This window comes from Sinocyclocheilus rhinocerous, unplaced genomic scaffold, assembly GCF_001515625.1.
Source record: "Sinocyclocheilus rhinocerous isolate Xijiao unplaced genomic scaffold, SAMN03320098_v1.1 scaffold3738, whole genome shotgun sequence".
In the NCBI taxonomy this organism is placed as follows: domain Eukaryota; kingdom Metazoa; phylum Chordata; class Actinopteri; order Cypriniformes; family Cyprinidae; genus Sinocyclocheilus; species Sinocyclocheilus rhinocerous.
Window position 1 is genome coordinate 72685 of NW_015654497.1, and position 13114 is coordinate 85798.

Sequence of the window (13114 nt, forward strand, 5' to 3'; positions counted from 1 at the left end):
AACCTCTTATATGTCAGCCAGCTAGATATTATTTGAAAAGTTTAAAAAGTTGACAAGCAGGAATCGCAAAGTAAATGTCAGAGTAAATCAAATGGTTCAGTCTGCAACTGCCTATCTAGCTAGGTTTCTGTAAGGTTGAGTCCTGTGACCACTGTGGCCATTTCTTTATTGTGTACAATACATATATATATATATATATATATATATATATATATAGACGTCACATGTTTTAGTTAGCAGTAACTTGTTTTTCGAAAAGGAGGATGAGGATAGTCTTCAAGCCATGGTAAAGCTATGTATTATGCAACCGTAGATTTTGTTCAGGTGAAAAGTGAGGTGTATCGCTGAGCAAAAACATAATGTTTGCCCATTAGCTGGTTTCTGTGAAACTTCCACTGTTAGTTACGTTTGAGTAGCAAAATGTAAAAAAATTTTTTTTAAAAGACCTACGAGTTTCTTCTCAGTTTAAAACCTTTGGAGTCAATAAAAGTTTAGAAAGAAGGAAGACTGGAGTAATGGCTGCTGAAAATTCAGCTTTGCCATCACAGAAATAAAAATAAAATAAAATAGAAAATGGTTAATATTTAATATTTCACAGTATTACTGTTTTTTTTTTTGTTTGTTTGTTTTTTATTAAATAATAGCAGTCTTGGTTAGCATAAGAGGCTTCTTTCAAAAACATTAAAAAAATCGAACAGACTCCAAACGCTTGAACGGTAGTGTATATTGATATCTTATTTACTATAGTGGAATGAAAACCAAGAAGCATTTTTTTTTTCTGATGATTTGAATTATATAAATATATACGCTAGGGTTTGAGGTGAGAAGCTTTAAAATATTCGTAACTTTTACGCTCATAAAAAAAAAACGTTGCAGCCTTTCTTAATGTTGGCTGCAATTTTGTAATATTGAGGATCCATTTATACAAATAATACAGAGAGTGTGACCCTGATTAAAGCTCTTCTTAATAGTGTCTTCCTCTCAGACACAAACCTATTAGTTTTGTGTATTGGGGACTATGAGGTGTTTCCAACAACATGGTATTTAGCATATTTTTGTAATAAGTAACAGTAGTATTCTTTAATAGATCTCAGAGTTCACATTTTATGATTTTTCTCATTTCTGTTTTACATTATTAAACCAATGGGCATGTAACACTGTTAATGTAACACTGTTAATATTACACGGGCACACAGAGGGTGAAGCATATATCTTGCATACTAAATATAATAGGGCTGGTTTATGTATGACACATTTAGGGCTTCATTTATGTTTTATTGTAAGACTATTGTAATCTTGAGTTGAATTATTATTTTTTTCCCCCAAATATGTGTTAACATGAATATGGCTTTAAAAACAAAATAGACATATAGCATGTTAAGGGGAGTGGGTATGAATTAGAAATTGTAGATGTAATTTTTCTGCAAGAGACTTGATGGAACATGTTTATTTGTGGTTGTCTATCTAAACTTATTTTAATTATAAATACTTGTGTGTACTCATATCAGTTAATACTCATATTGTATAAGAGTAAGGGTAAATGGATGTTTGTGAGTTTGTATTGGACATTTTTATGCCAATTAAATTTTTAAAAAAGTTTTTAATTAATATGGAATATTTTATGGAGGATAAAGAGTATTAAATTCCCGGACAAAAATGAGAATGTTATTTTTTTCTTGCAAATGCATGTTGTGTCAAAGTACACAGCGTGTCGAATATTATTAAGTATCAGGTCAGAAAATGTCAATGATTTGTGGAAACATAAGCTGTTCAAACTCTGGCAATGTCTGCGATTATCTATGCGTATACAGAGATTTTTGTATTATTGGTATTGGGAGTTATTTTTGCATTACTCTGAGAAGAGGAGTTTTCATAAACTTAAATTATGAGTTTCCCATCAGTCATATCTTGCGCTGGTCTGTGCCAGAGGCATTATGGGGCAGGTTTGTACAGATGAGATACCAGTGTAATTATTTGGTTGCTCTGTTGTTTTCATCTTGACCCTGTTCGAGAGAGAGAGCGGGCGAGAGAGAGTCTTGCTATGGTTATAGACGTAGATTCTGTTACTATATATGTGTGTGTGTGTATAAAATATATATATATATATGTATGCTGTCGGGAAAATAATAAAGCTGTTATATTCGACTACTGCTGTTTGTGTTGTATATGTACGCAAGTTTGTAATAGTAATTAAAATCTTAATTTGCTCACCTTTCATGTCGTTCTAAACCTGTATGATTTTTTTTTCTTCTGTGGAACTTAAAGATTTATTTTACAGAATGTCCAGAGCTGCTTTTCATGACAATAAAGAGGGATTGTAGGGCTACCAGAATGACAAAAAAAAAAAACATAATAGTTAATCATATGATTTATGTGCTATGTTTCAAGTCTTCAGAAGTTGCTTTAAGACTGGTATTTAAAACCTTACACACTGAAAATCTTGACATCTGACTTCGCTCTACTTAGCAAGTTCATGAGAGAAGACTAATCCGGCTTCTCAAGTGACTCAGATCAGCTTGTTAGGAGGGAACTCCATGAACTGAACTGAGTGTGTCGTATAAAAGAGACATACAAAGCAGTGAGTCCCCAGCAGCGGAGTTGAGTACCACTGATATAGACCACATTAATGACAAGGTACCATTTCTAATGTTTATATCAATATCTAATATTTTTATTTTTATTTAGTTTATTTTTATTTAATTTAACATTATTTTTGGTAACGCTTTATAATAGGTTTAATTTCTTTATGTTAGTTAATGCGTTAACTAACATTAGCAATAATCAGTACATTTGTTATGGTACGTTTTTTTACATTTACATTTGTTCATACATGCTAGTTAATAAAAATACAACTGTTCATTGTTAGCTTAGATCCATTGAGTAATATTAACAGATACATCTTTGATTTTAATCATGCATTAATAAATATTGAAATTAACTGGAAAAGAGCAACCAGAGGTGAAAAGTGAGGTGTATCGCTGAGCAAAAACATAATGTTTGCCCATTAGCTGGTTTCTGTGAAACTTCCACTGTTAGTTACGTTTGAGTAGCAAAATGTAAAAAAATTTTTTTTAAAAGACCTACGAGTCTGTCAAATGCCGCAGTTCCTATTTGCTCCAAGAGCAAGTAGTTTTGATATTGAGGAGACTAATAGTTTTTATATACTGGCGTACAATAGCAAAGTACAGTAACTGTGCCAACAATGGAACTAAATCTAGAAGACAAATTTTGACCAAAAAAAAATGCAGTTTTCTTATTTACTATAGTGGAATGAAAACCAAGAAGCATTTTTTTTTTCTGATGATTTGAATTATATAAATATATACGCTAGGGTTTGAGGTGAGAAGCTTTAAAATATTCGTAACTTTTACGCTCATAAAAAAAAAACGTTGCAGCCTTTCTTAATGTTGGCTGCAATTTTGTAATATTGAGGATCCATTTATACAAATAATACAGAGAGTGTGACCCTGATTAAAGCTCTTCTTAATAGTGTCTTCCTCTCAGACACAAACCTATTAGTTTTGTGTATTGGGGACTATGAGGTGTTTCCAACAACATGGTATTTAGCATATTTTTGTAATAAGTAACAGTAGTATTCTTTAATAGATCTCAGAGTTCACATTTTATGATTTTTCTCATTTCTGTTTTACATTATTAAACCAATGGGCATGTAACACTGTTAATGTAACACTGTTAATATTACACGGGCACACAGAGGGTGAAGCATATATCTTGCATACTAAATATAATAGGGCTGGTTTATGTATGACACATTTAGGGCTTCATTTATGTTTTATTGTAAGACTATTGTAATCTTGAGTTGAATTATTATTTTTTTCCCCCAAATATGTGTTAACATGAATATGGCTTTAAAAACAAAATAGACATATAGCATGTTAAGGGGAGTGGGTATGAATTAGAAATTGTAGATGTAATTTTTCTGCAAGAGACTTGATGGAACATGTTTATTTGTGGTTGTCTATCTAAACTTATTTTAATTATAAATACTTGTGTGTACTCATATCAGTTAATACTCATATTGTATAAGAGTAAGGGTAAATGGATGTTTGTGAGTTTGTATTGGACATTTTTATGCCAATTAAATTTTTAAAAAAGTTTTTAATTAATATGGAATATTTTATGGAGGATAAAGAGTATTAAATTCCCGGACAAAAATGAGAATGTTATTTTTTTCTTGCAAATGCATGTTGTGTCAAAGTACACAGCGTGTCGAATATTATTAAGTATCAGGTCAGAAAATGTCAATGATTTGTGGAAACATAAGCTGTTCAAACTCTGGCAATGTCTGCGATTATCTATGCGTATACAGAGATTTTTGTATTATTGGTATTGGGAGTTATTTTTGCATTACTCTGAGAAGAGGAGTTTTCATAAACTTAAATTATGAGTTTCCCATCAGTCATATCTTGCGCTGGTCTGTGCCAGAGGCATTATGGGGCAGGTTTGTACAGATGAGATACCAGTGTAATTATTTGGTTGCTCTGTTGTTTTCATCTTGACCCTGTTCGAGAGAGAGAGAGGGCGAGAGAGAGTCTTGCTATGGTTATAGACGTAGATTCTGTTACTATATATGTGTGTGTGTGTATAAAATATATATATATATATGTATGCTGTCGGGAAAATAATAAAGCTGTTATATTCGACTACTGCTGTTTGTGTTGTATATGTACGCAAGTTTGTAATAGTAATTAAAATCTTAATTTGCTCACCTTTCATGTCGTTCTAAACCTGTATGATTTTTTTTTCTTCTGTGGAACTTAAAGATTTATTTTACAGAATGTCCAGAGCTGCTTTTCATGACAATAAAGAGGGATTGTAGGGCTACCAGAATGACAAAAAAAAAAAACATAATAGTTAATCATATGATTTATGTGCTATGTTTCAAGTCTTCAGAAGTTGCTTTAAGACTGGTATTTAAAACATTACACACTGAAAATCTTGACATCTGACTTCGCTCTACTTAGCAAGTTCATGAGAGAAGACTAATCCGGCTTCTCAAGTGACTCAGATCAGCTTGTTAGGAGGGAACTCCATGAACTGAACTGAGTGTGTCGTATAAAAGAGACATACAAAGCAGTGAGTCCCCAGCAGCGGAGTTGAGTACCACTGATATAGACCACATTAATGACAAGGTACCATTTCTAATGTTTATATCAATATCTAATATTTTTATTTTTATTTAGTTTATTTTTATTTAATTTAACATTATTTTTGGTAACGCTTTATAATAGGTTTAATTTCTTTATGTTAGTTAATGCGTTAACTAACATTAGCAATAATCAGTACATTTGTTATGGTACGTTTTTTTACATTTACATTTGTTCATACATGCTAGTTAATAAAAATACAACTGTTCATTGTTAGCTTAGATCCATTGAGTAATATTAACAGATACATCTTTGATTTTAATCATGCATTAATAAATATTGAAATTAACTGGAAAAGAGCAACCAGTACATTCTTCAAAATTCCTCCTTTGCGTTCAATAAAATTATACCAATTTGTAAAGACATGAGGGAGAGTAAATTATAACAAAATATTCATTTTAGGCTACACTTAAAAAAAAAAAAAAGGGCTCTAAAATGGGGTTTTGTAGTGATGCTGTAAAAGAACCATTTTGGGTTCCCCAAAGAAAAGAACAGTTTTGTGTTTGTGTGAACATTTTAATAATCTAAAGAATATTTTTTTCCATTACTTAGAAACTTTTGTGCAATGGAAAGATTCGATGAATGTTAAAGATTCCTCATGGAACTAGGTGTCAGGAAAGAACATTTCTTTTTAAGAGTGAAAACTATCCCTTGACAAATTCCACCGGTCATAGATAAGAATCACTTTTACTGTAGGCAATATCAGCCTTCTATTGAAAGACGCGTGTGTATAAACGCATGTGTTTTACCAGCCCTGCCAAACACACATACACTTTGAAGTGATGCCAGCGCTGTCAAGCTGAGCTTCTTATTTTCCTTCAAGCATGATCAGCTGGAAGTTAAACAGACTGCTGTATGAAATGCCATTTGCCCTGAGGGCCACAAGTTAACGCCTCTCAGCTTCTCACGCACATCCTTCTCTGCTCTGCATTCCCCAGCTCTGTGTCGCATCACACACTGCCTATTACATAGCTAAATGAAATTCCAGCACTGGAAATAAAGACAGGTGTGATCCACCAAAAGACTTGCACTTGTAAAGGGATTCCAGAAAGAAATTGCTAGTGAATGGTGTGCTTGAAACTAAATGAAGAACGAGGCTAGGATTTGAGATATTAAAAAACAATCCATCATGCTCTTCTTGCTCTGAAAATATTTAACACACACTCGTGTATTTTGGGGGAAAAGACATATTATTCAAACATAATGTGAATATATTCCTCCACTAGCATGTTACGGCTTGTACAATACTTTTTTTTTTCATCGTCAGTGTTAAAAAGCAATAGACAGTTTAAATAGCCAACAAAAATAAGAATGTTTGCAATTATGTGCAATGAGTGCACTGTTTGCTTTCTCTCATTTTTGTATGGTTATGCACCAGACAGACTATGGCTTAGCAATACGATTGCTTTAAACAAGTAGGGGAGGATGGGTATCAAGACACCCCAATTACGAACATTAAATAATGTATTTAGTTATAAGTTCATAGCGTACAGGATGACTTTGGGCCATCTTGTGATTCCCGGGGCCAGTAAACTTGTCTCAGCTATCATCATATTTTTAATACACATGAATGATTTTTTTAAGCAATTAATGTAAAATATAGTTTTTAAAATATATTTTATTATTTCATAATATTATTCATTATTTAATTGTGCATTTGATCAATTTAGTTCACTCAAATTGAGGAACTGAAAAATCACTAAATCAAGAGTTTTAAAACAAGAATGGAATTTCACAATATTAAAAATGACTAGATTTACATTGAATTCTGCTGAATTAAAGACTTCTCGTTTGGAGTCCTAGTTGATTCCTGGTTAGCTTTTTTCAGGTCATTAGATTAGCGATTTATCACCCTGTAATATGGAGGGGAAAGACAGAAATGTATATGCGTTATATTTAAACACTGTATTTACTGTTTACTGTAGAAAAAAATAGTGTAGAAATAATTTACACTTAAAAATTGCTAGTAAATAGTAATAGTATTTTCTTGTAAAACGTACTCGAAATAATCTTTTTTTATTTACAACTCATTTATTCCTTTGATGCCATCGTGAGGCCACATCACACATTACAGCCAGCCACATTACTAACGTGCTACAAGTTTGATGGGGAAATCCTAATTATAATATCCATCACTGATCAATAGCTTCTTAAAAGAGTAGCAATTCTGTTTGCTTTGTCGATATTCTGGTTAAAGACGAAAGTCAGCTGAATATAGAAAATGTAAAAATTATAATAACTAAAAATTAAAAACTATACTATAATAATAAATATATACATTAATAAATCAATAACACTAAATAAAGAAGAAAAGCTTGACTGGGGAATTTATCAAGGTTACATTCAAACATGTTATGAAGCTTTCTTACAAAAGCATTTCATATCAAATGGATGCTCAAATAGAAGCAATGTAACAATAAAATAAAAGAGAAGTCTGTTTCACAGCTAAAATGTATTGTGTCTTGAAAAAACATATTTTCGATAGATTTCTAATAGTTATTGTGGAATTTCATCAATCTATATCAACTATTTGCCTTTAAATGCCTTGGGAAAATTACTGAATTTTTTCATTTTCAGAGATTTTTATTTTCATTTAATGTTCTTTTTCTCTGAACAATTATCAACATGTGTAATGTGTGTTTAAGCAAGCACAATAAATATTCATCACAGTATTCATAAAATATTTAAGAATCATTTATTGACATTTCAATCAACCAAAAATAAAAATTACTGCACAATATAATTTGTATTTATTAATCAAGTGTTGGTAGATTCTGAAACACATTACAATCTGCAGAAATAAATGCATTCAGATTTGCTACACTTGTCTGTTTTCAGAGGCACCATATACTACTGTAGTAATGGGCACCTGTTCAAATACGTTGAAATCATTCAAATTCTTCAGAATTTTAAAGTCCTGTAGCAAATGACAGTGATTGTTTTCCGCAAACCTGCATTAAAAACAATCTCATACTGATTACATACACTGATTATAAATTTTACAAAAACAATCACATATTTTAAAGCACTATGTTAATGAGAATAAAATGAATGGGCAAAATAAAAATTCTACATATTGTCATAATGCACAAAAGCATTCGTTTCATATTTTGGGTCATGCAATAAATTGTAACCCAACATGCTTTTCAATGTATTAGACATGCATTCCATACCTGAGCCAAAAAAATCTGTCATCAATATGCTATAAACCTTCATGTATAATATATTTTAAAGCAATTTAATTATAACTGCAAAAGCTGTTTCTCCTGTATTCTAAACATAATTACATGAGATATTTCACAAATAAAGGAGAAATATAAGGAAATACATGAAAATATAAATCCAAAAAAAAGACAGACAACAAAAAGGTGACATTTTACATTGCACTGAATTTGCATTATTACAATAGTAAGAATTTCGACCATGTCGCTACATTGTTACAAATTCTCATTATGTTGAAGCATGATTTTTCATGATAAATAAAGAATGGAGCAAGCCTGTACAGAATATCTTTCAATAAATGTAGCACAGATTTCGTTCACAAAAAACAAACCAGTAGGGTTAAAGAAATGTAATGTCCCATGTGAAATTCAGTCAAATCTTGACGGGCAGCTTTTCATTATGTATATCACTGTAAATTGAAATACCAAGCTAGGTCATTAGAATGTATTCAAGGCTATCATCACAGTGCTTCAGATATTATGCTCTCAGTTTCATGAAACCATGCGGCTTTCGCTTTCGGAAAAACACAACCATTTTAATACATGAGCTCTTGTTTTTTTTTTGTACTAACTATTTAGAGCATAAAACATGCTGTCAGAGCCTGGTATAAGTGAAATGCTGGTAAGAGACGGTTTAGGCACTGGAATCCTCTTTTAAGCGCTGACTGCGAGCCTTGTAGACTTCAATCAGGAGGTCTTTCACATACTGAATCTCTCTCTCTACAGATTCTGCTTTGTCCCGAAGTTCTCTGTTCCGCCCTTCCAAACCATGAAGCTCCTCCTCCAAACAGTCCAGCTCCACCCTCTTACGCTGACGGTACCTATTGTTTTTTAGGCAACATTTGTGGAATAAAATAACATGGCTCAGCTTTTCTGCTCGTTTGATGCAAACACGCTTACTTTTTTAATAACTCATGCAATATTCTAACACTTTCATTGGACTAACTGAGCACTTTGTCACCAAAAACAGATTTAAAAGGAAAAAAAGTAGGTACAGTACCTGTGGGCAGCGGACTTGTTCTGATCCCTCTTCTTCTGCTTGCGTTCTCCATGGTTTCTCTCCAAGGAACCTACTTTAACATCTGGTTTAAAAACACACTGACTTTCCCGTGACCTTTGTAGTGGTTTCTGGACAGGCAACTCCAAAGAGGACCCAACACTGTCTCCGGACAGACATTCAAAGCTTTGATCTCCAAGGCAATCGTGGTGCAAGTAGTCATTATTCTGGATATCAACAGCCCCAGTTCTAATTGGCTGATCGATTTCATTCATGAAGCCTTGATATGGCTCTAAATTGGCAGTAATCTGATGAAAGTAGCACTCGGCTACTTCGGATTGTTTATACGGTGGACAGCTCTCGCTCTCGGTGCACTGCAAAATGGGCATCGCAATCCCGTCGTGGCTGAGCATCTTCATCCCATGGCTCTGGCCCTCTCGCCTGTGGTGGGATTCCAGGGACCCACCGAGATCGTAACTTCTCATCATCTCCGCTCGGTAAAACACATCTTCCGTGAAGCAACTTTTTTCTTCTTCCTTCAACAGTATGGCACATTCTCGAACCTTCTTTGTGCTCGCGTGGCTCTTTCCGTAGGATTTGTCAACAGAGCACTGGTCAAAAGCCAACTCTGCGTAACCTGAATGAGTCCCTTTGAAAGTCCACATTTCCTTCTCAAACACCTCGACGTCTTTACATCTATTCGCTGATATTCTTTGGCTATTGCAGTGTGTCCGAATGTAGCTGTAGGGGCCGGGTCGAGACATTTTCGGTCGGCTCATGGAGCCCCCACAAAAGCCTCGCAGGTCGAGATCTCCAGTTGCCAGGGAAACCAGCCTGGGATTTGTTTCAGGTTGGTTTACATTGTACGAAGCGCAGGGCAACTGATAGTATGACTGTGTAGCCATAGCTTGTAAGCTTTTGTCACATTTTTGCCATTTCTCCAATTTCATAGGTGTCGATTCATACAGGTAATAATCCTCCAGTTGAGCCAGTTCTTCTTTAAGAAGAGTGGTCATAACCTCCAAGTCGGAGGGCATTTGGACATCATGCTCCAGAGGTGAAGGTGGGATAGAGGAACCAGGAGAGGATTCCGTGGAAGTTGAGTTTGGGTAAGCGTCAAAAGTTTTTGTCATCCAATCTGTAGAGAAAAACCATCCAATTAATTCAATAAAAGCATTATATGAACATACAGATGAAATATTTTCAACATGCATGGTTGCGCAAAAGTATCATTGGTCTATGAATATCTATATAATTTTCTATTGAACAATATATGCAAGTAGCAATAAAAAAATAATACAAAAAGATGAAACGATGTGGATCACCAAAATATTTGCTTTACTTACTGTACGCCATTAACACATATGCTGCAGTGCGGTTCCCACCAACAATCGGACAAAATAAAAGTGTCGTACTGCTTACCAATTTAGTCCTACGTCTGTGCAGACTCCTCCCTCCACCTATGATTGGCCTTCGTTAGCCAGTAGGAAAGAGGGAGCTCTTAAGCCTGCTGTGCAAATGAGGGGAGTCTTCCTGGGAATAATCTATGCCGCCACAATTTGCTGTATTTCGGTTGAAATGGTGAACTGCGTACAATGCATGAGAATCGAAGAAATGCCTCATACAGGAAAGAGATGCGAAAAACTGAAACCTATAGGACAATTAAAAAAAAAGTTAAATGCAATTGTTAATTCCGCTTTCCAGGTGTCAAAATTTTTTTCCTTTTATAAAAACATTTCCTTTTATGGAATTGCACTTTTTTCCTACTACAAACTCAGGTTCATAGACTATCATGAAAATTATTAATAACATAAATCAATTATTTTAACCAAAATTGACTGAATTGATAGGATAGAGTGCAATATGTTCTAATAATTTAAATAAAAAATAAATCTAAACATTTAAATCTGAATTTGACCTTTTGCTAGAGCTCAGTTGTCATTCTGTTATATGATACCTCTAGTCAAGTTCAGTGCCAAATGTGAAACAGAGGTTAAAGAAAAGCCTTAAAATATTTACTACAAAATATTTTTACAGTTCAAAATTCAAAAGCAGGTTTATACTGTAATTAAATGTAATAAAAAAACACACACAAAAAGAGTATTACGTTTTATAAACCCACTCAAAGGCATCTGAAAATAGAGCATTACACTAAATTATTCAAAAAGAAGCTTGTTAACTGTACAGAAAATATGTAGAAACTCAGTTAAGCTATTTTAAGTGCAATTTCAAACAAAGTTATAACAAAACGTAGAGATTAAACCCCATCTCTATACATTTCTGCAGGGTTTTCTTGTAGTTCAGAAACTCTGAAAACTAGTTAAACTGAGATACACACTGTTACAGGAAGTTGCAGCTCATATAAAAGTCTGAATGGAAGTTGACACTTACTCCATCGTGCTGAGGTGGTCCGGTCTGAAGTGCTTCTGTGAGCGCAGTAAATCGCAATGGAGGAGCTCACGTTTTCAATTTAGTAGAACATTGTCTCACTCTTCTTCATTTGATGTCGAGACTGATCGGTTACACGATAAATCGTTCAAAAGTTTTGGAGAACAGAGGAGTATCACGTCAAACCAAACAGTAACCGCATCACATGAGCTCGTATCCATCCGCCGCCGCGCCCCTCAGCGCAGAGTCCAAACTAACGGCACAAGTTCAATCCGAACTTCAGCCTCGAGTCCAAATATCAGTCAGCAAAACTCTTTGATGTCCCGCTTGATCTCGATTAAAGTTCACTGCATTCGCGTTTTAGAAATGTATTTCCTTTTGAAATGTAATCGATAAGTAAATTCTAATGATTATTAAAGTGGGTCCAGATTGCCAAAACCAGACTGGGTGTATATCGAGGCACAAATCTAAGTACAGAGACCCTTATAAAGCACTATTTAACCACATGCGACGAGGGAGGACACTATATTACACTATGGAGATGTAACTCTTGTTGCAGCCCTGTTGCATCAGACCTGCTGGAATGTTGCCCGAGTTTGAAACTTTGTTGCCACATTTGTCCTGATCCGTTTATGCATTGGACATGTATAATGAGGTTTCATCTTTAAGACCATTGTTTGCAAAAGAGAGAAAAAAAGACTAAACATTTGCTGTAAAAACACTCATTAGCTTGTTCTGATTTGCACCACACGTCCACCTCTGTATAAGGGAGACCGGGGCTAGTTGTCACACTGAGAAGTTGTCACAAAGACTGTTTCTCAGGAACAACAGGGTTTCCAGTCAAAAGTCCAATTACACAAATGTATGTGTTGCTCTAGCTGTGATTTTGTATGCTGGTTTCAAACATTCCGTTCAAAGATGTCTTACATTTTGTTTGTGGGAGTGAACTCTGCCCTCCAAACTAAAATTAGACTATCATCATATTTATTCTGTAGCTGCTGGATATCTAGCACACATTCAGGCATGTGTCATGTAGACATAGAATGAAGGGACATTTAACTGAAGGGCTGAACTGTGTTTTCTGGACAAGGATGTCAGTTTGGGGCAAGTTGTCACATTTATTTTTAAGGGGTCATAGGATGCCCATTTTCCACAAGTTGATATGATTCTTTAGGGTCTTAATGAAAAGTCTGTAACATAGTTTGTTTAAAATTTCTCAATGGTAGTGTAAAAAACACCTTTTTTTACCCTGCCAAAAACAGCTCTTTTCAGATCAAGCCGTTTTTGTAGCATTTTCCTTTAAATGTTAATGAGCTATGCTGACCCCGCCCCTCTCTTCC

The 13114-nt window shown here is 34.2% G+C and overlaps 1 protein-coding gene and 1 long non-coding RNA gene across 2 annotated transcripts; one reads left to right on the forward strand and one right to left on the reverse strand.

Moving 5' to 3' along the window:
- The first annotated feature begins 287 nt into the window (after window positions 1–287).
- Window positions 288–3221, forward strand: LOC107717186 (uncharacterized). The gene is made up of 2 exons (XR_001637292.1): window positions 288–324; window positions 2959–3221. It is a non-coding gene; the product is annotated as an uncharacterized LOC107717186 (long non-coding RNA).
- A 4681-nt stretch (window positions 3222–7902) lies between these two features.
- LOC107717185 (uncharacterized) lies at window positions 7903–12283 on the reverse strand. Its single transcript, XM_016523866.1, has 4 exons — window positions 11778–12283; window positions 10809–11037; window positions 9390–10524; window positions 7903–9210 (listed from the first exon to the last, which is right to left on the reverse strand). The coding sequence occupies exons 3-4, from the start codon at window positions 10517–10519 to the stop codon at window positions 9024–9026; spliced, it is 1317 nt and encodes a 438-aa protein (XP_016379352.1). The 5' UTR covers window positions 10520–10524; window positions 10809–11037; window positions 11778–12283; the 3' UTR covers window positions 7903–9023.
- Between the last annotated feature and the right edge of the window lie 831 nt (window positions 12284–13114).

What these genes read in the sequence shown, in the direction of transcription:
- LOC107717185 (XM_016523866.1), bottom strand. Translation starts at nt 10,519, where the DNA reads ATGACAAAAACTTTTGACGCTTACCCAAACTCAACTTCCACGGAATCC. An exon ending in AACAAGTCCGCTGCCCACAG is followed by an intron (nt 9,211 to 9,389) that starts GTACTGTACCTA and finishes AAAAAACAATAG; the next exon opens with GTACCGTCAGCGTAAGAGGG.